A 23,822-nucleotide genomic window follows, 5' to 3' on the forward strand; every position below is an offset into this window, starting at 1 on the left:
TTATTCTCGTTAGGAGTTTAATGTCCACATTGAGGAGAGATATCGGTCGCCAATTGCTTAGCAGTTCGGCATCTCCTTTTCTTTTATAGATTAGGACAATCGTTGCTTTCTTCGAGAAGTTTATAGGGCTGTCCATTGTGAGGGGCCTCATTGAAGAGCAGCTGAATCGTGGGGGCAAGCTCATCTTCAAAGGCTCGGTAGAATTCCGCCGTAATTCCGTCCGGGCCGGGCGATTTGTTCTTTGGAGCCAGCCGAATGGCTCTCCTCACCTCTTCTTCGCTGATAGGCTCTTCAAGTTTTTCGCGGGCTTCAGTAGATAAAGTTTTGTCTACATGATTGAGGAGGGTGTTTTGGTCGGTTGTACTTGTGGGGTCCCCAGCATAGAGCTCCGTGTAGAAATGGGTGGCCATTCTGGCTATTTCGCTAGGGTCTTCAGTGCGGGTTCCATCCGCTCTTTTCAGCGAGGTCATCGCGTTGACTGCTCTCCTTCCCGCAATACGGCGGTGGAAGTATGCTGTAGATTTCTCGCCCTGGTCGGTCCAATTCAGGCGAGACCGAATGCGCAGTGCTTCAGTTCTTCTATCGACATGTGCAGCAAGTTGGTTGCGAAGTTTCTCCAGTTGGTCATGCGATTCTCCAGTCCATGGGCCTTCATGGTATCTCTTAAGAGCCCTGTTTAGCTGTGTTTCCTCTGTTCTATACCGACGTTGTCTTTGCGCCGCGTAGGTGGTAGTGAGCGATTGGAATTCTTGTTTTACGGCGTTCCAGAAATGGCCCGTGGTCCTGAAGGATTCGCGGGTTGTAAGCAGGTAGTGCCAGTGGGCCTTGAGAGTGGCTGTGTAGAGTTCATCGTCTGCTAGGCTGGAGTTAAAACGCCATTGACCGTAGCCAGATTTAGGAGCTACAGAGTTCCTTATTTCTATCTGGATAGCCATGTGGTCATATGATGCCCCAGGGGGATCCAGTAGGGTTACGTCCGTCGTTTTTGATATGAGTGACGGGCTGACCCAAAATAGATCCAGACGTGATCTCATTCGAGATCTTCTGTGAGAGTACGTGAACTGGTCGCCTTTGGGTGAGAAGTGTCTATGGACGTCCGTGAGGGAGGCCGCAGACGTGATCACCCGAAGCCGATGTGAGGAGCCTTTACGGTTTTGGGAGTTGGGAGCTGGTGGAGCGCGGTCAATCGCTGGATCAAGGTGGGTGTTGAAGTCACCTCCCATTATTAGCCGGTGCGCTTCCAATGAGGCTGGGAAGGCCTCGTAAAAGGCTTGAGTATCCGGTTCTGCGGAAGGAGTGTATATATTTATTAGTGTAATCGGGTATGGAAGGAGGATTAAATGGGGTTTCGATATTAGTTTGAGCCAGTTGAATAGTGTTCGTCTTTTTTGGGGGTTAGCTAAAACCCGTGTGTTGAGTGATAGGATCGATATGGACATAGGGTATTAGATGGGTGGTATGGGGGGGGGTATTATTGTGGGTTAGAAGGAGCTTTTAGGGTTGAATCTAGTATTAGGTCTTCGCTGGACGATGGGTTAAATTCACAACAGCCCATAACATTCCGCAGTAATGAGCTCCCGTAGCTCAGCTGGTTAGAGCGTGATGCTTATGCGGATTGAGATTGTGTGAAACTTCAATCTTGAGCCACATCAAAGTCGCGGGTTCGACTCCCGCCGGGAGCAGGAGATTTTTTTCTTATTTCAATAGTTTCCAAATCATACTTTATCTGAAAGGAAAAAAATAAAACTCTTTCCTTCGATACACTTTATCACTAAATTTTCCCTCCTTGAACGTAATAATTAAATTTCGTATCTATACTTGGGTTTAAGTTGCAAACTCTTTAAGTTATTATTAATTTTGTTAGGGAGAATAAACCTCACAAATTTGGTTCAAACAAGGAGCAGAAAGATTCGCATAAAAATTTCAAGTGATTTCTAAAAATCAGAATTTCCATTTAATATTCTGTTTCAAATATCTCTGAATAAAGCTAAATATAAATGTAACAAGCAAAGACGAAGGGGGAGTAGAGGAAAATTAAACATATCCAGTGCTAGTACAATATGAAATAACAAAAATACTAACTTAATATTAAAATTGAAAACGATAAAAAAAGAGATGTTAGCATGTATTTTGTCTTCAGCCTTCCATGTTCACATCTTCTCGATCCCCATTTCTCTCCATAGTCATAAATTCGTCCTCGTTCCCATCGGTCTGGATCATGCGAGCACATCGTAATCGGTTTATTGCAGCTATAAGTTCATATTTGCGGGGACGAGCATAATATCCGACCACGAAACCCTCGGGATTAACGGCGACCAGACCGCCGGCATTTGGACTACGGCTGTTACTATTCATCTTCTTATTTACACCAGGACTTTTTCCGCTGCCTCCAGGCGTGGCTGTGCTGTTGTTGTTATTAGCAGACGGATGGGTACCCTCGAGCGCCCGATCTTCCCGATCCCATACACGATCCATAAAGTCTGCAATCTCACTTAGAGTCATATTCCTTGCATCAGGTATTTTGGTGGACACGTATGCAAGTGTGTCAGCAATACAACGAGTCTGTGAGGACGAGACTAGCTGTTCCAACGCATGTAAAGAAAGCTCAGTTCCTGCATAGCCAATGGAGTATTTGGCATGTGTTTTCGGATTTTTATTGCCAGGTGGAGGAATAAAAGGTTTCCTTGGAGTGACAGACCCATAGGTTACCCCTAGATATATATCAGAAAAAACGAGAAAATCAAATACTCGCACTAGGTTATCTTTTTAACAATAACTTGCCTCCTTCCGCAATTAACTTGGTTGGTAGATCTCGAGATATCTGCTTTGCTTCACGGGTCACATCCTTGGGTACATATTCATGCATCTCAATAACTAGGTCTGCTACATCCAAATAATCACCACATCCTCCAATAACTAAGATACACGCAATGTTCATTGTGTTTAACATGATTTGCACTTTGGATATGAGCGGAGTAATTGGCTCGTGATCTTTAGAAATTAAGCGTTGCATACGTGCATCTCTTACAAGAAAGTTGGTTGCAGAAGTATCCTCTATCATAAAATAAAATGCGTAAATAATCAATGTTCCAAAAGTACTTGCATAAATGTATGCATGTATGTCACCGTCAAATAATAATCCTGTTGCGCCAATTTCTAGTGCTTCTTGAATATTAGCCGCCATGGAAGTCGATCCACTTGCATCAAGTGTGTGGAATCGACGCGTTTCTTTGCCATGAGGAAGTCCATTAATGAAAGGTGTGATATCGGTTGCACATACATATCGTCCGTCTTCAGTGCGAATTTTTACGGTTGAGACGTCAGTGCAGACAAAATCACGCCCATCCCCTTTAGATTTGGTAAATAATATCCATGCTTAGCGTGAATCAAAAAAAAGCAAAACAAACTAGAAAAATAGATATATACCAGGAATATGATTATATACGCCCATTTCTAGAGCTTGCAACAAAGTGGATTTGCCATGAAATCCTCCACCCTATAAAAAAAAAAATAAGATCAAAATAGAATATCCTGTAAAAGTGTTAAACTTACAGTAATTAGTACAACTCCTCGAGGAATACCCATTCCTGTAATTTTGCCATTATGTGGTAAATCAAAACTAACTCGTAGTGATTCGGGAGAACGAAAGGGTACCACTCCCGGTCCAACCATAGGAAGATCAGAAGCACCGGATGCTCGCGGTAGCTCAGCTCCGTCTCTTACAAAAGCGATCAGTCCTTAATACATATTTATATATATGCCATGATTAGTTAGAGGAGCTAAATCCGGACCTTTCCGGCATGCCATTTATAGTCACCCTTATTAGCCAGTTGTTCCCGTAACCATTCTTGATCTTCTACCGAATGTATGTGCTCCAACATAGGTTTATGATCTTGAGCAGCATAAGGCAAACATCCAATGACAACCTGAGACAATTTATCAACTAGAAGTTCTGCTGCGCTCTTCCCCATAATTGATCTCCCTCTACCAGGCATTCCGAACGTAAACCTCACTTCAATCCAATCCTTGTTGACAGCGATGCTAGATCTCTGTAGTACTTCCTGTCCAGGTTTGTCAATATTAAAATCACCTCCCTTTGCACCATGCCAACCTTGGCCCCCTTCGCGACGATCAAGTCCTAGCTTGTGCACAGTCTCCCAGAACCGTCGTGTTAGATAGTCTACTAGTGCGATATTGCTAATATATATATGTTAAATACGGTAAGGAAGCAACATAAATATTTATATTACCGAATACGTGTTACGTATAAATCTTTAGGATACTTTGCAATCCTCTGTTGCATCCGTACTCGTAATTTCGACGGTGCAGCAAATGGATCCGACTGAACGTGATCAATATACAAGCTGAAGCTTCCATGTTCATACGTTCCTATCGACATTGAAAAGATGTCAATATTAGCAATAAACAATAGATATTTAAATATAACCTTTAATTGTTTTTAGTGCGCTCCAGTTTGCACGTTCTAGAGAGTTTAATGTTTGGCGCAGTTGTTCGAATGTACGGCGGTTTTTATTTCCTAGCTCCTTGCCTACTGCCGCTGCCATGGCGTCTTAATTAAATAGATACAAATTAGAATGGAGAAAATCCAGACTAAAGGTATAAATTATTCACGTAGTGCTTCGCCCATCTCATCCAATTGTTCACTCTTTCTCTTTCGGCCATTTTTCTCTTTATAATAACTGCCACGACCACGACCTATTAATAACGATAAAAAAAGTAGTTAGAGATGTAGGTACAAGTATTAATAGAATATAAAAGTCAGTTTGATCTTACCAGACATTTGATGTGTTGCGTGTGTAATGGTGATTATTTGATATTAGATCGTTTTTAATATAAGGTAAAAACGCGATGAGAAGATGCTGCGTCTTATATCAGAATATCTGAAATCTCCGATTGATTCGATTTTTCCAGCCAAAATATATTATTATATTAGCAATCAACATTTAATGTATATTTCTAGAGTTTAAGTAAATATTTTAGAATTCCATTGCAAATACAATAGATCATACTAAGTTTCTATTGAAATTTTTATCACTGATTCGGTGTTAAGCAGTAAATCTGATATTTTATCTCCAGAATCGAAGTATGAATAATATCACACCACTTTTCCTCAAATGTATTTTATTTGTAGCCCCAATATTTAGTTGAAGCATTATCATTTCAAACTTGTATTGACGATCAATTTTATATAAATCATTAATCTATGACGGGCATCACACCCACAGAACAATCGCCCCTTATTCCTCCATCTGAACAACATCCAGAAACACAAGAAGAACAAGAGCACGAACATGATAATGTGCCTCTTTATTTCAGATTTCTCGCACTTGTTTGTGCACTTCTCCTTTCAATGGGTTCGCATTTTGCAGCCCATACGCTAAGTGCTCTCAAATCTGATTTGAAAAAGGAATTGGGTGCTTCCAATTCTGAATATGGGGCACTACAATCGAGCGTATCTCTTATTAATAGCGTGATTCCGATACTGGGTGGAGCATTTGTTGACTTGTTTGGTACAGCGCGCGGCTCTTTGTGTGCTTCTGCACTAGTTGCATTGGGGAATCTTATTGCTGCTTTGAGTACTCAAACAGCGAGCTTTCGTCTTATGGTCATGGGAAGATTAGTTTATGGATTAGGTAGTGGAGTAATAGTGATTGTGCAGGAAACAATGTTGAGTCATTGGTTCAAAAAAAGACTAGGATTCGTGATTGGAGGAATGCTCGCAATGACTCGGCTGGTATATATCTATATCTATATTTGAATATGAGATTGTTAATAAGCTTAATTCTTTATTCTTTAAATCTTTAAATTATTCTTCTCTCCAGGCATCCTTCCTTGCGAATCTCACCGTTGTACCGATAAAAAACGCGACTGGGTTTTATGGTTCCGCCTTCTGGGTAATATAATTATTTCACATACATTTACATGCATCAATAATATCTAAATCATAATATAAGTTCTCCGCTGCTATCTGTTTTCTCTGTCTCATCCTTAATATCATATATGTGATCTTGCTCTATCGTCTTGAACGTCAAGGACTTTTGCCCAGAAATGACCTCTCTGGCCTACGGCGTAAACGTAGTTTCCGTCTGAACAATGTATATACACTCCCTGGACGGTTTTGGATGGTCGTATGGATTGAATTATTGTTAGGAGGAGTATGGACGAGTTTCTTAACTATTGCAACGGAATTGGTTCAGATGAGATATGGGAGGAAGCAAGAACTTGCTGCATATAATGCTAGTGTTGGCCAGGCTCTGCCAATTTTGTTAACTCCTTTTGTGGGGATGTTTCTAGACAAGAGTGGGCTATTTGTACCCTCAGGTGAAGATGATATTGCCAGATGTCGATTTACTCTTTGCTATACTAATGAGCAAATTTTTTTATAAATTATGATAGCGATATTCTCTTCTTCGGCCTTTTTAGCCTCACAACTCGCACTAACTTATATTAAAACTACACCTATTCCAGGAATGGTCCTTTTTTCGCTTTCCCTTACTGTTGGTCCGCTATGTCTCGCAACTTCAATACCTCGCGCACTCTCTCTCGCATTAATAGGGACTGGGTTTGGTCTCTTTAAGGCAGCAAATAATGTTGGTTCAACTATTCTCAATATATCTGTTGGACTGATACAGGATGCTACCCCAGACAAGGGATATGGAAGGGTAGTACATTTTTTGGGGGGTGTTTCAGGAATAGCTCTAGTTAGTTGTTTTATATGGGCCGGTATAGAGAAGCGGAATGCACTAAAAAGAGATGGCATCGAAAGAGGATTGGTGAGGAGTAGATGGAGCGTCGGATGTGCTATAGGGCTGGGTGTTCTAATGGTATTCAGTTGGGCTCTTTTCTTCCTTTTTGCTGTAACAAAATAATCATAGAGGTATATTCTTGGTTTATTTTCCTTAGTTAATAAATATATTGAAATATAATATGCAATTTCTTTAACCACACCACTATTTCTGCCTTTATTAAAAGTCACATACAAGTCACACTACAAACGGATTTCAAATTATTTTCTCTCGTCTTCTTTTCCTTTAATTCTATCTTTTTAAATAGGCATAAGCTAGTTTTACTACGAATGGCTGATATTCGGCCACAATACTGGTGTCATGTCTGTCATCGGCAGATTCAACCTTTGATGGTTCCAACTCCGACATGCCCACGCTGCCAAACTGAATTTGTCGAAGAGGTAAGTATATTCTTTACAAAATTATACATCATAAATGGGCGTGCGAAATATACTCAATCCTCGGATTGCACAGCTTATTTACAGAACTTTTGTATTACTGCTTAGATCGACTCAGCCAACGATGACCCCCGTGAATTCGCTTCGCAACCACCGAATCCTCTAGCGTTTACCGATCTCTTTCCAAACTTTTTTCCCCCAAGGCGATCTACTTTTCAATTCACACCAAGTACATCCCACACCCCTCAGACAGCTTCTCCAAATCAATACTCGAGAACACCCCCAAATACATATTCACAATCGCCTCCACCACCTCCACCTCCACCTCCCTCATCTTGGACGCAGGATCCGAGTTTTGGATTTGCCACTGGGGGGTCGAGTGGTCCGAATCCTAGAGATCTAGGCGGACTGATGCAAGCAATTTTGGAAGCAGCAAGTCATGGGCAGCAATTTTCAAGTAGTACAGGAAATGCTGGTGGAAATGAAGCTGGCGGAGGAAGTGATGCTAGGAGTGGGAGCGGTGGTGGAATGAGGGGAGTATTTGTAATGGCTGGACCCCACGGGTTTACATATAGAACGATGGGCAGTGGGCAAACCTCAACGAGTACTTTAAGGACACAGAATAGTTCCGGTGAAGGAGAAAGGCAGCCACAAGGGAATACTCAAGGAGGGACTGGAACTTTTTTGAATTCACTACAAAAGTACATATTCCACTCACTCAATATCTTACAGTGTCTCTTAGTTTGAATATTTAATTATATTTTATACTCATAGTTTTATTCAACAAGCATTTGGTGGGCAACAAAACCGTCAATCGGGTCCCATGAGTCGCGAAGAGACTACACCTTCGCAGCAGCAGCAACATCAACAGCAAGAGCAACAGCATGAAGAGTCAGGACAACAAGAGCATCAACACGACCAGACACAAGGCCAACAGCAACGGGGACAACAGGCCCAATTTCAACAACCATTCAACCCTAATATCCACCCATTATTGCAATTCTTGCATCTAATGGGCTTACAACCCCTTTCAGGCGATTATGTTCTTACTCAAGAAGGATTCGATGATATCATCACACAACTTATGGAGCAGGCACATGGGCGACCGCCTCCTGCTCCTCAGCATGTAATTGACAATCTACCAGAAGTTGATATCACTGCTGCACAAGTGGCAAAAGGAGTGGAATGTCCGGTGTGCCAGGAGGTATACACTGAGGGGGAAAAAGTATTAAAATTACCCTGTGAACATGTATATCATGGTGAATGTATTCGAGAGTGGTTAAAAATTAATAATACTTGCCCAATATGTCGATATGTAATAGACGGAAGAGATCGTGGGGACCGGAGAGATAGTCATAGAGAGCGTGAGACTGCTCATACCAGAGAAGGGGTAGAAGAAGAAGAAGAGGAAGAGGGGGGTCCGCGAATGGATTTGGATCTGGATTAAAATATGTTTTATTATTTTATTGTAGTTATTTTTTTTTTTCACAGACTTTTAAACTTGTGCACTTTTATTCTCTTTTCACCATGAATTTACCTTATTGTGAGATTTCCTTGATCTCTTATTACTCTCCCGTTTGTTTTATTATTTTACTAAGTTTGCTTATAAAATATATAGACATGGATGATAAAGATATGCTTTATGGATCGGAGTCAAAGCAGCGGGATGGAATTATTATTCCATTAATGTAATGTACTCAGGCTGGAAGGGGTTCTACAATCTACTTCAAAGGTTACATTCTAGATAAATTTAATCACCTCACAATCCTATAATTTACGCGGTATCGATTTTCAATACCAGTTTATTTGGTCATTTGGTTGCTTGAAATTGGAGGTGAATGAATCGCTATTAAAAATTGAAAGAACATTTTTTCACAACTAAAAGTGCTTCACTCAAAAATTGAAGAGTTTGTGTCAATAATGGTGAGAGCTGTTAGAGATGCCTCATTAACAATTTTTTTGAATAACCTTTTGTTTTGATAGCATTTTCAATCCACCATCGGCCAAAAATAACTTTTTAGTCGAGTTAAAAAATAATTTTATACTCTTTGCTCACAAAGGCAAAGTATACCTCGGCACATACACCCGAAAATTCACAGTTAAAAACAAAGAGCATAATTTAATCTTTTAGCCACTTTGTATAGCTCTTCAATAGAACTCGTTCTCCTGTACCGGCTCCTCCACCTGCTCCCCGATCACGTTCTAGTGCAAAAAGAGCATCCCTTACTGTCACGCGTTGGTCACCTACCATACCTTTGCCACTTGCGCCACGTGTAATGGTCGAGGGAGGTAAGACAAACGATGTGCGGGATCGACCACGTTTTAAAAGTGAAGGTGTTTGCTGTAGTGGAGGTCGTCTTCCGCTTACACTTCCACTAGCAGTTGTGGTAGGTGAGGGGGTGACAGCAGATGGCGTTCGGGCGTTTGTGCTTCCTCCCGCACTAGGCGAAGCAAGGTCTGTAGACATGGGGGGTGGTGTACCGGGATTTGAAATAGTGGAGGCAGATCGCCGAACAGGTGGAGTTGGTGTAGATGTAAAATCCCCTGCTCCTTCTAGCATCCAACTCTTTCTTACACCTCCAGCACTTAACAATGCTGTTTGATTTGTAATACGTTTGCGAACATCTTCACTTATGTTACGTGTGTCTTTCCGCCGTTTTTTGGGGGGTTTATTGCCAGTTACTAATTCTTGAGGTGTTGAGGGTAGGTCTTCCATAGGTCCTCCGGTCCCTTCTGCATATCTTCCTTCACCACCCAATCCATCGGCACCTCCCATCGCCTCAGCTGCTGCTGTCCGCTCTGCTAACTTTTCTTTTCTTCTCCTCTCTTCCTCTCGCTCTGCCCTTTCAATTGCAAGTAATTGTTTCCGCACATCTTGCTGCACTATAATTTTGTACATTGGTTTTCCTGCTTCATCGAGAGGCGGTGGGGCAAATTCCTGAGATTTAATACGGTGCTTGGCAGCTTGAATCATCTGTTCTGTGATATTACGAAGTCGGAGTTGAGTTGCGAGTGCAAGATAAGTGACATAATCTTGAGAGACATTGGAAATATTGTTAGATTTAGCTACCAAAGGAAAAGAAGATCAATTTGGATGTTAATAAAACCTTAAAGAACAATTGATATAAGAGGCTAATAACCTATTCTTTCCACAATAGTGCGCAGGATATTTGCGTTAAAGAATTGTTGTGCCCTCGTCTGATCTACGCCATCAAATTGGATGCGTACGCCTACATCTCTGAGTATATAATCTGATTCTTCCTGTAAGCATGTGATTAAGAATTATTAAGGCAAAATCAAGAACACATCCAAAGTGATCATTGAAAGAATTAAATTATATTTGAAGTAAGTTAGATTAAGGCAGTTAATAAATTCTTACCTTAAGATCAACTCCGGCATATACTGTCACATCAGTCAAAGTGTCGTAATCAACTTTATCCCCTTCTCCCCCACCATCTCCTCCTCCAGTTCCACCGTTTGTATTAATGTTCGTACCCCCAATATTTCCTGATGATGTCGATGGGATGTTGGTTATTGTATGGGCCTTTTGCATTTTATTCGCGATGAAATCAAATTCTGATCTTAAATGGAGAGCATCATTGTATAACAGGAATGCTAGCCAAGCCACAAATACTATAATTTAGCATAATAGGAGGAATCGAGACTTATTTATCAGTCGCGAACATGGGTTTACTAAGTATTCTCAAGAAGAATAGAATGAAAGAAAAGGAAATGCGTTTTTTGATGCTGTAAATCTTACTTTAAATTAGGATAGATTAATGAGTTTTTTCAGATGAAATCTTATGCTTTTATAGAGGTTTGGATAACGCTGGAAAGACAACAATTCTCAAACGCATAAACGGAGACGACATTAGCACTATTTCTCCAACATTGGGCTTTAATATTCAGACTCTAGAGCACAAAGGGTAATCTTATTCACTTGGTATTATTATAATATGTGCTGACAGCGAGAGTGAATTTGTTCAGATATAAGCTAAATATATGGGATATTGGAGGCCAGACCTCTATACGTTCTTACTGGCGCAATTATTTTGAGCAAACAGATGGACTGATTTGGGTAGTGGATTCAGCTGATCGAGTTCGAATGGCAGATTGTAGGCAAGAACTTTTTGAATTATTAAAAGAAGAAGTTAATAGATTGGTCATGATTGATTTTTGTAATTCTGAGCTAACGTTTCTTTAATTGCATATAAAGAGATTAGCAGGCGCTTCCTTGTTAGTATTAGCTAACAAACAAGATTTATCTGGAGCATTAACTCCTGGCGAAATCCGTGCGGTATGATAGCAGTTTTTGCTCGTTTTATTTAACTAGCTTGTAAGTTCGTTAATTTTTTTTAGGCACTTGGACTCGATGTAATAGCTACTCATCACTGGGCAATCCAAGGCTGTAGTGCGATAACGGGTGAAAACATTCTAAAGGGCATGGACTGGCTAATAGATGATGTTGCATCAAGAATATATATGCTAGATTAGATTTTTCATTTATCCCGATATATTTCATTAATTATAATCAGCCCTAACATATCAATATAAAGAGCGGTGTATGTTCAATTTTTTGGAAAATTCATATCCGATATATACCATAACTTCTACCATCTTTTTGCATACTAATTGTATTACCTAAATTCATATGGAATAATATTCATTTACTTCCGAGAATGGTATTTCTATTCAACATTATCACCAATGAAGTCAAATTCAATATAAGATGAAACGAGGCCCTATTCTTGAAATTTAATTTTCTCTTCAACCTGATTATTAAGTAATGTTGCATATAGTAGATGTTAGCAGTGCTGGAGAGAGATTATTCCTCCAATTAACAATTTAAATGAGGTTTAAATAAAGCTGCAACCTGTCTAATTAGCATAAAATCTTTGAATTACTAAAAATTGGCCTTTAAAATGACAAAGTATAGAGTTGACTACGAAACATTAAAACTGGAAATTTTCTTTGATAAATGTCTAATTAAAAAGGATCATTTGTTATTAAGCTATGGGTACTTTATTTTCCGATTTAGACTTGAAGCATTAATGTCTTTCGATTGCTCTTTTATATATACCTTATTTCCCTTGTGTATCGTGGTGCAGAGTTCTAACCGAAGTGCTGAACATTATCGAGAGATTGTCAAATGTACAACGTCACAATATGACATCATTTTTACATCTTCGACAAACAGCGAAAGAGAACGAGAACAAAACCACTTAATAATCCCATTTTCTGTTACTCCTGATCTGCATACTCATCGATTAAATTAATTGACTGTAAATTTCACATCCTTCTTCCGTTCACGCCATATCGATCTTTTTATTTTACCGCAAGAAACCCAATATTTGCTTCAGGTAGCCGATCAAGAGTAAAGTATTTTTTAATTTCTTGTCTTATACATTTGTTCTCATCTTTGCCAACTAGTTGGCAATCGAGATGAATACCATTCGAATCCATACTTTATAAATAATCGCAATTCTCAGTAACTAATCCGCTACAATTATAAATTAACGTTAGATTGACCCAATTGTAGCATTTAATCTCTCGAATTGAGTGGCTAATCTGATCAATCTAACCGTGATCATCTGATTGCCAAAGTTACGCCTCTGCTGACGCCTTTATCTCCTGATTCAACGGATAGCCTAACTCTTCAGATACATCTCGTCCCCCTCTTCAATATATTTTATATCAGCATTCTTCGCAGAACAAGCTCAGTAAAGGAGGCGTGGCTACATTTACTTTTTTTTCCTGAGTTGCATTATATCCCACACCCCATTATATTGTTGTGAACAAAACATTGTGATCATAGCGGTTTTATCTCTTTACTTTTGCACCTTTTTTTGCCACGCTAATTTGGTATGGCACATTATAACCACGACGCGCCACTTCCAGAACCTCCGGGCGTGCCTGTGGATCAGCAATATCAGCGTGTTCTCCAGGAGAGGTTACGAGAGCTTTTAAACTGGAAACACGATAGGTAAATATAATTTCGCTACGTGGCTTTTGTTAAAGTACATTACTTTACGTTATTTTTATCGATAATAGTTTTCCAGGATCACAACCTGTCAGTTTCGACCATTCTCATTTACAACTCCTCGAAACGGAGGACTATTTTGTGTGTGAAAAAAGTGATGGAATCCGCTACCTTATGTTTATGCACAACACCGCAAAGGGTCCAGCTACATTCTTAGTATGATATCTTATTTGAATTTATCCAGCGTCATATGCTTACTTGTAAATATTTTTTACAGATCGATCGAAAGAATTCAGTGCGATATGTAAAGCATCCAATGTTCCCAGTAAAAGATCATCCAGGAAAGTACCAAAATGATACACTTGTAGATGGAGAGTTAGTCTTAGATGTACAGAATGAGAAGGTAATAGTATTACAACTTTTGATCAGATAATGCAGAAGATAATTTTTTTTTTAATTTTAGAGGATGACACGCTTTTTGGTATTTGACTTAATGGTTATTAATGGGGTGAATGTAACGCAGCGGTCGTTCAGTACGCGATTAGGGGTATGTTTTTATATTTAACTCACAATCTTCTAAAAGACTATAGCTTAATTTTTAATTATAGATGGTACAACAAGATGTTATTCAACCATTGCATTCTGCACTGAAAAAAAATCCAGAAATTGCCCAAAAGCAGGCCTTTTCGTAAGTGTATTCAACTTGCTCGTGATCTACTCTAAATTTTTTTGCAAACTCATTTTGATATATAGTGTGGATCTAAAACGGATGGAGCGATCTTATGGTCTCAAGCTAGTTTTTGATCAAATACGACATTTAAAACACGGAAATGATGGATTAATTTTTACACCCGTTAAACGCCCATATCAGCCTGGGACCTGTCAAAAACTGTAAATTACTACTATGCAATTTTTTCCAATATGTAGATAGTTATTCTATATTCTATTTACTCCAGGTTAAAATGGAAGCCTGCAGATCAAAACACGGTTGATTTTAGAATACAAGTGCAACACACTAAAGAGCGCAAGCCCTATTACATTTTGCAAGTTGCACATAATGGGAATCACAAGTTCTATGACCATTTGCAATTGGAACCGGAAATTGCAGAAAAGTATGTTGTCGCTTGAAATCAAACCATTTCATGTTATTTATGTTAACATTCACGTAGGTGGCGCCATAGTGCAACTAGTCCTGACGGACGTGTTGGTGAATTTTGGTATGATCCAAAATGGCCTACGACAATTATTGATCCTGGATATGCTCCCACAATACGCAAAGGTGGATGGCGTTTTTTACGATTTCGTGACGATAAAGAAACGGCAAACGACGAAGCAGTGGTGAGAAACATCATGAGGAGCATTGAAGACGCTGTATCAAGAGAAGAGGTATATAGCTTCATATTTTAGAAATGCTATTGGTATTTACTAATATAATCATTAAAATGAAATTTAGCTTGAGGCTTTTTGCGACCAAATTAGATCAGCATGGAAGGCACGAGAAAAACCGGGTGGTGGTCCACCTCTGAGATCTTCATTATCATTTAAAAGGTAAACAAACGCATACTTTACATAGTCAGTTCGTGCACATAACATATACATACCTTAAAATTATAGCAAATTTCCTGATGCGACCGGACCTATTGATCAAGGCAAGTCATTTATGACCCCTTCGATTTCACCATTCATACCTTCCCCTTCTTCGACGAACCAGACAAGTGGGTCATACTTTCAGCGAGAAAGCTCATCCGGTCCTGTTTCCATTTCACCTACAACGATGCAACACCATATAACATCACCAGTGCTTCCTACTCCTGAATCTGCTGCCATGCGTACAGGAGAAGTTCCATCTCCTCGCCGTCGCAGCTCTGGAGAAATTTCGACGGTGCCAATATCCGTACAAGCTGGACAAGCAGACCATTCTCCAGAAACTTCAGCGATGGTCGCACCAGGATTTCGTGGAAGCGTAGGTACTCCTGATCAGCAACTAATATCTCCAGCGGATGCGGATAAATCTTGCACTTTCCATTCTCCAACTATCTCCGAATTTGGATATACGTACGAAGATAAACATCGCCGATCATCAAGTGATTCACATGCAATCAGTGCTACGACTCCCAGCGCATCTCAAGCCCTCAAATCGTCTGCTGCAACACACGCGAACGGTTTTTCGCGCTTCCCACAACCTCGAATGCCGGTCACTAAGCAGCACAGACGAAGTTCCAGTGACGCATCTGCTCATTCTGCAAGCACTTCCGGACCAGTGTCGGATCGAAGACACTCTGAAGACGGTTTGAGTGCGAACAAAGATCTCGCGATGACAAGTACAAAAGAAGACGATGAAGAGAATAATGCAGAGAAATTGAAACGCTCAGTTGTACAGGAGCGACATGCATCATGGCCATCTGCACCCCAACACTTGCTTAAACGAAAAGGCACAGCAAGTCCTACTATGCCAACCCACTTGGCATCCTCATTGTCGTTAGCATCTAAACTGGCCTCTCCGGAGACAGATTCCAACCAGCCTTCTAGATCTGGATCATCAATATATCGTAGCATATTTTACCCACCTACTTCGAAACGGCAAAAGCTAGATGATGCTTCACCTGAAACCAGCCAAACTCATTCAGTCCACCAAACTCCTGTAATGTCTTCAAATGGAGACGATTGCAGAAGCCGTTTTGATGGCCAGGATGAAGGTGCTTCTTCCAAGTATACCACCCCAAGCGACAGTCCTGCTATGGTATCATCTATGGAATATGGAATCCATCAGCAAAACGATAGGCCAACTCAATCCAGCTCCAGTAAGCTCCTTAATATGACACAGAATTCGACTTTCGAAGAAGGAAATTCCATTCATTCGGGAGAGAGTAAAAACGAGGGGTATTCTTTAGTTGATACGTCTGAAAACGTTTCTCAAGCCCATCGGCATATTGCCCCTTTTACAACATCACTTCATGTTAAAATTCCTTCGGTTGAAGACCGGGGAACTTCACGTATTCTTACATCAGGTATTACCCCTTCAGTTAGCTCCTCCTCTCTTAGTGAACGACAAGAAACAAGACAACACCCTCTGTTTGAAGATGGACAACCCTCTGTTAATCCTTCGTCGCATAAACAATCACGCCGTATATCAGCTGAATTCTCTGCATACGATCGACCAACAGGCGTGGTTCAACAGAACCAACGCTCACCACTTACAGAGGAAAACACTCCACTGCGGCGTTCATCAACACAAGGCAGAGAGCACCCGATACCAGAGCATAAAGGTGCTGGTTCAATTGATCGCATTCTTATAGGTGATAGTAGTGGTCATAATATTGGAGTAGCAGCGGAGTATGCGCCAACCTCTTCGCCTAAACTACTGCAATCACCCCAGCCCTCACGACTATCTTCAATTACCCATGGGCACATGATAAAATCACCGCTGATAGGAAGTGTATGTGGTGAAGAGTTAGAGATTGGGGGTGCATACAGGGAACATCAACCTAATTACGGAGAGACATTTCAGCCACAGCAACAGCGGATGGACCAGCAGCAGCAGCCAGTGATGATGCATGCAAAACCGTTAGCGGACATGCACCATCATCATTTTCCACATCCCTCAATTGTGTCGCATCACCACCATCACTCACAACCTGGTAACAAGGCTTCTCTTCACCATCACCACCACCATTCTCCGCATTCACATCAGCAGATTACTCCTCTGCAGCATCATCTACATCAACACCAGCATCACCACCATCATCATCCGCATACTCACTCGCATGCTGTGTCTCCAACTGCCCAATCTTCACAACCACAACAGCATGCCATTTCTCCGCGAGTGGTATCTCCCGCAACGAGCCATGATTCTCCAACCCAGTCCCACATTACTCCGCCAAATCAGTACAGTGCTCCTGCATATTCTTCAATAGCTTGTCAATCAGATTATGCCCAGCCTCCCTTTTATGTCGGGGAGAAAGAAGTGGCCGTTTCTCACATGCATCAGCCAACCACTCACACCCCTCTCTACGCTGGGAGAGTTATTGGAGCATCTTCTGCTGCCGCAAACCCTGCTAGTACCGGTGGAAATGGTAGATACATGGCAAATTTGCCCTCTTCACACCACATTAGTACGCCCTACCCGCCTCCCACAATACCTGAAGGTGGGAGATCATCAAAGCCTGAAATACCATTCTACCGTACACCTCATCCACCCAACGCTAATGCTCAAGAATCTAAGATGATTATGCAATCGCATTTATATCCGACGCAAAGGCCGTTGGTAGCTGCAGCACCACCTGCTTCCTCTCAATCAATGGCACCGGCTGGTGGTGAGGGAACAAAACGTCGATCGAAGGCAATGCTTGATTTTATATTGAACGGTACACCAATGGATCAGGAATTGAAGCAAGGCAAGATAATGGATTGGGACTAAATATAAAATATTAACTGTGTATTAGCTTCGTTTAGAGGGGAATGAACTTCTAATTTAAATATATATTTCCATTTTTAGCGTGTGTTATTTTCCTTTTCTTCTTTATTCTAATGCATTTCTTTTTATTTTTCTTACCTGTGTACTGTGTGTTAATTGTGTTTTCCTTTGTGTTTGATTTTATTTCTTCTGTTTTTAGGCTTTGTTTCGCTTTATATTTCCCTCTATTTCGCTTGAAAAAGATATTCGAGAATAACTCCAGTTTGTTTATTTCCTAATTTTGTAGTGACATTTAACCAGCAAACGTTCTTTGTATCAAACAAGTAGGGTGTAGTCGCTGAAATATTTCGAGAAAAACAAACAACAAGGTGAATATTGGAGTTAAGGGCATATAATGGGTTCTTGAAATGATGTAGGTTAAATATCCATCATAGTTTTAATTTTTCAATGCCTGAAAAGTAAACTCAAAATCAGATGCAATCTATTCAGTTAATTAGATTTTAAGGTTTCCTGATTTGGCGGCGCAGCATGTTCTCCATAAAATGCTCCGGACCATTATTCGAGTTTGAGTGCAATGAGTGTGTCGTTGGCCGAAACATTTAGGCAGTATCGTGAGCGAGAAGAACATTGGTTCAGTTCGCTCACTACAGAGCAGCATTGTGCCCTAACTGCTAATGGTTCGCTTACAATTAATGACCGATTCCTTTACGGAGAAATCTGTTTCCTTTTATGCGGACTCAAGCCATGCGTGCTGATTGACTTTGGTTCTGCATCGGCAGACTATATTACACGCGTTGCCATCCCTCTGCTTCAACCATTAGGTGGTTTTCTGATAAAAAAAATAGATCATGTCTTACAAAGTCCCGAATTTTCTTTTCAGGGTTGTTGGGTAATAGCTCGTGAGGAAGATGAAAGATTTAATAGAGTGAAGCATATTTTTTTTAACTCTGAGAGTGATGGGAGAGTAACTGACGCAGAAGTTGGAGAAATCTTGGATTATCCTGGTCATTTGCCTGAATCAGAAGAGGATAGCATATGCGAAATTGCATATTTTGATATAACAGACGGGTATTAGTTATAATTGTATATGAGTGCGAATTCAATTGACCAAAATAATTGTAAATATAGAAATGTACCCCGACTGGTCACTGCATTTATCGCACTTGGACGAGAACTGAGCAAAGTACAACAGCATTTTAATCACTACCGCTCCACAGTTAATTACCAGCTTGGGATGAAACTCAAGTTGTCTATTCGTTCTCCATACTTTCAAGAATAAAATTTTCTTATACCTTTCTTATGTCCCTCGGGATCTGTCGGAAAAAGGCGCGTGGTCGAAAATTTAGAAAATATCAAGTGTGGAGACTTTTTTAAAACAACGGACAAACTTCATAGATTAGGACTATTGGAAAAAATTCTCTACTAACACCATGACCTTTAGTAAGTATTGACCAAAAAGACACTCCTATGTATACAATTTAACTTATGTTCTTTTGTTATACTGCAAATCTGATCAGATTTGAGGATAGCTTGTGTGGTAAGTAAATCACAAAGCTCTTATAATTATTGATATTAAGTATTCTCTTCTCTTCGCAAAGATGGTTGGACTTCCAGCCCGTGGAAAAACATACACAGCGCAAAAAGGTTCTAATATTGTGTATAGTTGAAATCAGAACAAGCTTTAAACAGTTCAAATGTTTCATTTGTAGTTTGCCGATACTTGCAGTGGATGGGAATTGCGTGCAAAGTCTTTAATGTTGGAAATTACAGACGACGCTTACACGGTGCTGGGCAATTGCACCACTTCTTCGACCCATCCAATTCTGAAGGTGAGATTTCTCGCCTTGAAGCTGCCCGTGCTGCCTTAGAGGACATGTTACGTTGGTTCGATCGTGAAAACGGCGTGGTTGCTCTCTATGATGCAACTAACTCTACACGCGAACGCCGCCGCATGCTACTTGAAGAATGTGAACGACGGGGAGTGCAAGTAATGTTTATAGAGTCTGTGTGTGACGACGACAAGCTTGTGCTTGAGAATATCCGTGATGTTAAAGTTTCGTCGCCAGATTATCTCTCCATGGATCCCGAGCGTGCTGCTGCAGACTTTCGTGAACGAATCCGACACTATGAAGACGTTTATGAAACAATTACAGAAAATGAATTAACTTATATTAAACTCATAAATGTTGGTCATCGAGTCATAATTAACCGGATTCAGGGCTATTTACAAAGTAGAATCGTATATTTTTTAATGAATGTTCATATCGCACCAAGAAATATATTTTTTTCACGAGTAAGTAATTTATCAGCTGGACATTAGGATAAAAAGTGTTATATCTCTCTATTTTTTTTCTTTTTATTAGCATGGCGAGTCAGTTTATAATGTCGAAGGAAAAATTGGAGGAGATTCCGATCTCTCACCGCGAGGACAGCTCTACGCTAAGGCAATTCCAAAGCTTATTGAGCAACATTTTTCTGGAACAAACTTAAAAGTCTGGACTTCGACTATGCGCCGGACTGTTCAAACGGGGCAGTATCTCCCTTACCCAAAATTACAGTGGAAGGCGCTTGATGAATTGGATGCTGGTGTATGTGATGGGATGACGTATGAGGAAATTGCTGAAAAATATCCTGATGATTATGCGAATCGCGACGAAGATAAGTTCAACTATCGTTATCGTGGTGGTGAATCGTACAAGGATGTTGTCCATCGACTAGAACCTGTTATTATGGAACTGGTAATATGACCAAATATACGCGAGATAACCACGTATTATTGAACATACTCACTATGTAAATTAGGAACGTCAAAGCAATATTCTTATCATAGGTCACCAGGCAATATTGCGGTGTATCTACGCTTATTTCCTCAATCTTTCTCATGAAGAGCTACCCTATGTCAAGATTCCGTTGCATACCGTCATTAAAATCACTCCTCGGGCATATGGCTGCGATGAACAGCGATACCGTGCAGATATAGAGGCTGTAGATACTTATCGCCCCAAACCAACAAAATCTTCGCGGTCTAACACTCCAAGCACATTACCACCTTCGCTACAGGGTATAAGCACAGCTAATGGTAGTAGCGATGCTTAATTTTTTGATTTGCTTGTATTTTTAAATGTATCTGTTCCAGAACATTTTTTCCCCTTCTAGTCTCTTATAAACATTTCACATTTTGTATAGAAAATAAAAAAGATTTTCTCTTTTTCTGAATTTAATAGAAAATATAAAAAAAATGCAGATATCTGCAATTATATTAAATAGTAAATAATTAATTGCAAAAGGTAGTATTATATGATTAGATATTCTTGCACTAACATACTATTACATATTATTCAGACTTAAGCACAGCTTCCCACCCTGCTAACACCGCGTGCAATTTTCCTGTGGCAATTACTGTTAATTCTAACCAACCGCCCTTTACATATACAGTCAGAGATGATGTGTATATACGCCGCTGAGGAGAATTTTTGATTACATCCACCGAAACTGTTTCTTGACCAACACGTACATTCATTGGCCTCTCTCCTACGAGAGTAGTGGCATTGGGCTCGAAGAAATATAATTTCAATGAATAGTTTCCGTCAAGTACAGGTACACGGTATGAGAACTTGCTGCCTCGGTGATAAGTGGAATAAATCTCAGGATATTTGAGCGTGCCATTATTAGGAGGAAATTGCGCCGGGAGAGTGATATTCGAAGTACCACCTTGCACATAATGGTCGGTATCCCAGAACACCTTCTGGCCATCTTTACTAAGCATCATGGTCGAACGTGCTCCGGAATTTATTCGAAAGTGTGGATGAAAAGTCCATACTACTTTATCGCTCACGGCGCCTTCTCCCTTCACTTGAATCTCGTTTTCACCCCGATTCAATTCAACTTCTTCAAATATTAACGTTCGAGTATCTGCAGGAACTGCGACGCTATCAGCCTTTTTCTCTCCATTCAGGAAAAGGGATACTGTTTCAAGATTTGTGTAAATTTTGACTTTCGTGTTTGGCAGGTGTCGATACTGGAAGCGACGATTAGCAATATAAATAAAAGGTTTTTTTGTCCACTGTGCTTTGTAGAAAAAGAAGGCATCTTTGCGTATCTTCCGATCGTAGGTAACTATGCCCTTGTCATTCCGCCTAAATGAAAGCGTAAGTTATATTGAATTATTTGACCTTGTAGTCCTACTCACCCATCAGTTTCTCCTTCGTCACGCCCTGAGACTCCAAAATCAAAAAGGTTCCAGATAAATTTGCCCCATATAAATTTGCGAGTTCTCATTGCAGCCCAGTTATTCTCGTGTACAAGGGCCTGCCAACTTTCTGGGTGGTAGTAACCAGTTGTTTCGGGGTGCTGCTCACTATCATATCCATGATGGTTTGCGGATGCACCTGCACCATATTCCGAAACAGCAATGCGATATTGTGGCTTTTTCATGTGAAGCTCCGTCGCCCATGGTCCTAAACCTGAGCCATCCTCTTTTATATACCATCCAAAGTACTTATTATAAGCATGAACATCCGTGAGCTCGACAATTGGATCATCGTCTGGGCGACAGCAATGTGCCATCGTTGAAAATCGTGATGGATCTTCCTCATGCACCAATATCGCTAGCTGTTGCATAATATCCGTAGCATTGGTTGTTAAGCGAGGTTCATTCGCAACGGACCAGAAAAATACGCATGGGTGATTATAATTTTGCCTGATCAACTCACGCAATTGCTGTATCGCATTTTCGTTGAAGCCTGTGGCCTCGGTTACAAGATTAATAAGCGGGATCTCAGCCCAAACAATAGCGCCACGGCGATCTAATAAATCATATGTTATTTGAGCATGCTGGTAATGCGCTAGACGAACACCTGTGCTTCCAATCTAACGAGTTTAAAGAAAATAAATATTGATTGAAATTAAATCAATACCTATATTAATTACCTCCATTGCAATATCTACATCTTCTTCATGGTCCTCATTCGAAATTGCCCAACCTTTATCAAGTCTATCCTGATGAAAATTAACCCCATATACATTCAAATATCTCCCGTTGAGGAAAAATCCCTCTTCAGCATCGATCGAAAATGAGCGAAAACCTAGAGGCTGTGTTATACTGTCGACAACTGTTCCGTCAGATAGAACGAGCTCTACTCGAAACTGGTAGAGGTATGGATCTTGGATTCCGTTCCATAGGTGAGGATTTTGCACAACAGTCTTGATATTGGATTGAATCTGTTCTCGAGGGGGAACGTGAAATGTCGGAGAATCGAACTGTGCAAATATCTTTCCATTCAATTCTAAGACATTAACGCGTATTTGTGCTGACTTTACTAAATTCATATCGTTTTCTACTCGCGCAATTATGGTCAACTCTGCGGAGTGTTCCGTAACATCACTGGCAGTTGCATAAACACCTGGGCCACCATAATCACGTAATGCAAAATGAAGAGAATTAGCAATTACCATTTCTACATCCCGATAGAGACCGCCGAAAAAGGTGAAATCAGCTTTCAGTGGAGGTATGTCAGGGTTGATTGTATTGTCTACGCGAACCGCTACGAAATTCTCCTTCTCTCTGTGAAGTGCTTTTGTTGCGTCAAATCTGAATGCCGCAAATCCCCCACGATGTTGACCCAGGTGTTGACCATTAACATACACATCAGTTATAGAATTACTACCGCTGAAATGGAGGTAATAGACAAGATTTTCGCCTTTATCGTCACCCAAAAAATTAGACAAATCAAGTACGCGCCTATACCATCCTGGGCCTTTGTAATATCCCGACCCCAATCCTCGCTCTCCATCTAGTGTGTTCCATGTGTGTGGTAGCGTGACGGATTCCCATGTGTTGTTTTCACGGAAACTGACTCTCTCGGCTCCTACTACATCCTCACGAATAAATTTCCACTCTCCATTTAAATTGAATCGAGAACGTTCTTGAGAGTCGATCAATGTGAAATTTGCTATTCCTGTAATAATGAATACGTAGAAATAATTAACAATTTTCATCTCGCATATATTTTCATAGTGGAAAGGATACGCGCAACATGCTAATTTTGCTTATCTGAAGGATATATTATATTACGCACAAACTTATTTTCAGGAAGGATACACGGCTCTTACCAAGAAAGGAAAAATGTGTTAATAAATAATTAATAAAATCACATTTGGCGCGGGAAAACAAGAAACCAATAATACAAACAAACTAGAGATATCAATAATTTAATGACAATATT

General features: G+C 40.4%; 10 protein-coding genes and 1 non-coding gene across 11 annotated transcripts; 7 read left to right on the top strand and 4 right to left on the bottom strand.

Annotated features, from left to right (window-relative positions):
* Positions 1–83: 83 nt before the first annotated feature.
* VTP21DRAFT_8862 (uncharacterized protein) lies at positions 84–1,439 on the bottom strand (the record flags this gene model as incomplete). The annotated part of the gene is made up of 1 exon (XM_069399758.1): positions 84–1,439. The coding sequence occupies one exon, from the start codon at positions 1,437–1,439 to the stop codon at positions 84–86; it is 1,356 nt and encodes a 451-aa protein (XP_069245753.1).
* Positions 1,440–1,573: 134 nt separating this feature from the next.
* VTP21DRAFT_t343 lies at positions 1,574–1,682 on the top strand. Its single transcript has one exon. It is a non-coding gene; the product is annotated as a tRNA-Ile (tRNA).
* A 454-nt stretch (positions 1,683–2,136) lies between these two features.
* Positions 2,137–4,801, bottom strand: VTP21DRAFT_8863 (uncharacterized protein; the record flags this gene model as incomplete). Its single annotated transcript, XM_069399759.1, has 10 exons — positions 2,137–2,711; positions 2,782–3,054; positions 3,127–3,348; positions 3,427–3,496; positions 3,553–3,737; positions 3,818–4,197; positions 4,251–4,389; positions 4,448–4,570; positions 4,633–4,716; positions 4,795–4,801. The coding sequence occupies 10 exons, from the start codon at positions 4,799–4,801 to the stop codon at positions 2,137–2,139; spliced, it is 2,058 nt and encodes a 685-aa protein (XP_069245754.1).
* Positions 4,802–5,224: 423 nt separating this feature from the next.
* VTP21DRAFT_8864 (uncharacterized protein) lies at positions 5,225–6,890 on the top strand (the record flags this gene model as incomplete). The annotated part of the gene is made up of 4 exons (XM_069399760.1): positions 5,225–5,755; positions 5,844–5,915; positions 5,976–6,342; positions 6,418–6,890. The coding sequence occupies 4 exons, from the start codon at positions 5,225–5,227 to the stop codon at positions 6,888–6,890; spliced, it is 1,443 nt and encodes a 480-aa protein (XP_069245755.1).
* A 206-nt stretch (positions 6,891–7,096) lies between these two features.
* VTP21DRAFT_8865 (uncharacterized protein) lies at positions 7,097–8,651 on the top strand (the record flags this gene model as incomplete). The annotated part of the gene is made up of 3 exons (XM_069399761.1): positions 7,097–7,207; positions 7,313–7,905; positions 7,979–8,651. The coding sequence occupies 3 exons, from the start codon at positions 7,097–7,099 to the stop codon at positions 8,649–8,651; spliced, it is 1,377 nt and encodes a 458-aa protein (XP_069245756.1).
* Positions 8,652–9,323: 672 nt separating this feature from the next.
* VTP21DRAFT_8866 (uncharacterized protein) lies at positions 9,324–10,757 on the bottom strand (the record flags this gene model as incomplete). The annotated part of the gene is made up of 3 exons (XM_069399762.1): positions 9,324–10,270; positions 10,345–10,465; positions 10,584–10,757. The coding sequence occupies 3 exons, from the start codon at positions 10,755–10,757 to the stop codon at positions 9,324–9,326; spliced, it is 1,242 nt and encodes a 413-aa protein (XP_069245757.1).
* Positions 10,758–10,888: 131 nt separating this feature from the next.
* On the top strand, positions 10,889–11,698 carry VTP21DRAFT_8867 (uncharacterized protein; the record flags this gene model as incomplete). The annotated part of the gene is made up of 5 exons (XM_069399763.1): positions 10,889–10,953; positions 11,020–11,130; positions 11,192–11,354; positions 11,421–11,501; positions 11,564–11,698. The coding sequence occupies 5 exons, from the start codon at positions 10,889–10,891 to the stop codon at positions 11,696–11,698; spliced, it is 555 nt and encodes a 184-aa protein (XP_069245758.1).
* A 1,370-nt stretch (positions 11,699–13,068) lies between these two features.
* On the top strand, positions 13,069–17,601 carry VTP21DRAFT_8868 (uncharacterized protein; the record flags this gene model as incomplete). Its single annotated transcript, XM_069399764.1, has 10 exons — positions 13,069–13,187; positions 13,256–13,400; positions 13,462–13,587; positions 13,648–13,731; positions 13,793–13,872; positions 13,938–14,075; positions 14,141–14,296; positions 14,354–14,570; positions 14,638–14,732; positions 14,799–17,601. 10 exons carry the CDS (start codon positions 13,069–13,071, stop codon positions 17,599–17,601), a joined length of 3,963 nt encoding a protein of 1,320 aa, XP_069245759.1.
* A 571-nt stretch (positions 17,602–18,172) lies between these two features.
* VTP21DRAFT_8869 (uncharacterized protein) lies at positions 18,173–18,877 on the top strand (the record flags this gene model as incomplete). Its single annotated transcript, XM_069399765.1, has 3 exons — positions 18,173–18,419; positions 18,495–18,666; positions 18,727–18,877. 3 exons carry the CDS (start codon positions 18,173–18,175, stop codon positions 18,875–18,877), a joined length of 570 nt encoding a protein of 189 aa, XP_069245760.1.
* A 151-nt stretch (positions 18,878–19,028) lies between these two features.
* On the top strand, positions 19,029–20,694 carry VTP21DRAFT_8870 (uncharacterized protein; the record flags this gene model as incomplete). The annotated part of the gene is made up of 6 exons (XM_069399767.1): positions 19,029–19,038; positions 19,116–19,135; positions 19,197–19,242; positions 19,308–19,891; positions 19,962–20,336; positions 20,401–20,694. The coding sequence occupies 6 exons, from the start codon at positions 19,029–19,031 to the stop codon at positions 20,692–20,694; spliced, it is 1,329 nt and encodes a 442-aa protein (XP_069245761.1).
* Positions 20,695–20,932: 238 nt separating this feature from the next.
* VTP21DRAFT_8871 (uncharacterized protein) lies at positions 20,933–23,595 on the bottom strand (the record flags this gene model as incomplete). The annotated part of the gene is made up of 3 exons (XM_069399768.1): positions 20,933–21,734; positions 21,788–22,467; positions 22,528–23,595. The coding sequence occupies 3 exons, from the start codon at positions 23,593–23,595 to the stop codon at positions 20,933–20,935; spliced, it is 2,550 nt and encodes an 849-aa protein (XP_069245762.1).
* Positions 23,596–23,822: the final 227 nt, after the last annotated feature.

The sequence above is a fragment of the Calcarisporiella thermophila genome (assembly GCF_041956535.1).
Source record: "Calcarisporiella thermophila strain CBS 279.70 unplaced genomic scaffold VTP21scaffold_40, whole genome shotgun sequence".
NCBI lineage: Eukaryota > Fungi > Calcarisporiellomycota > Calcarisporiellomycetes > Calcarisporiellales > Calcarisporiellaceae > Calcarisporiella > Calcarisporiella thermophila.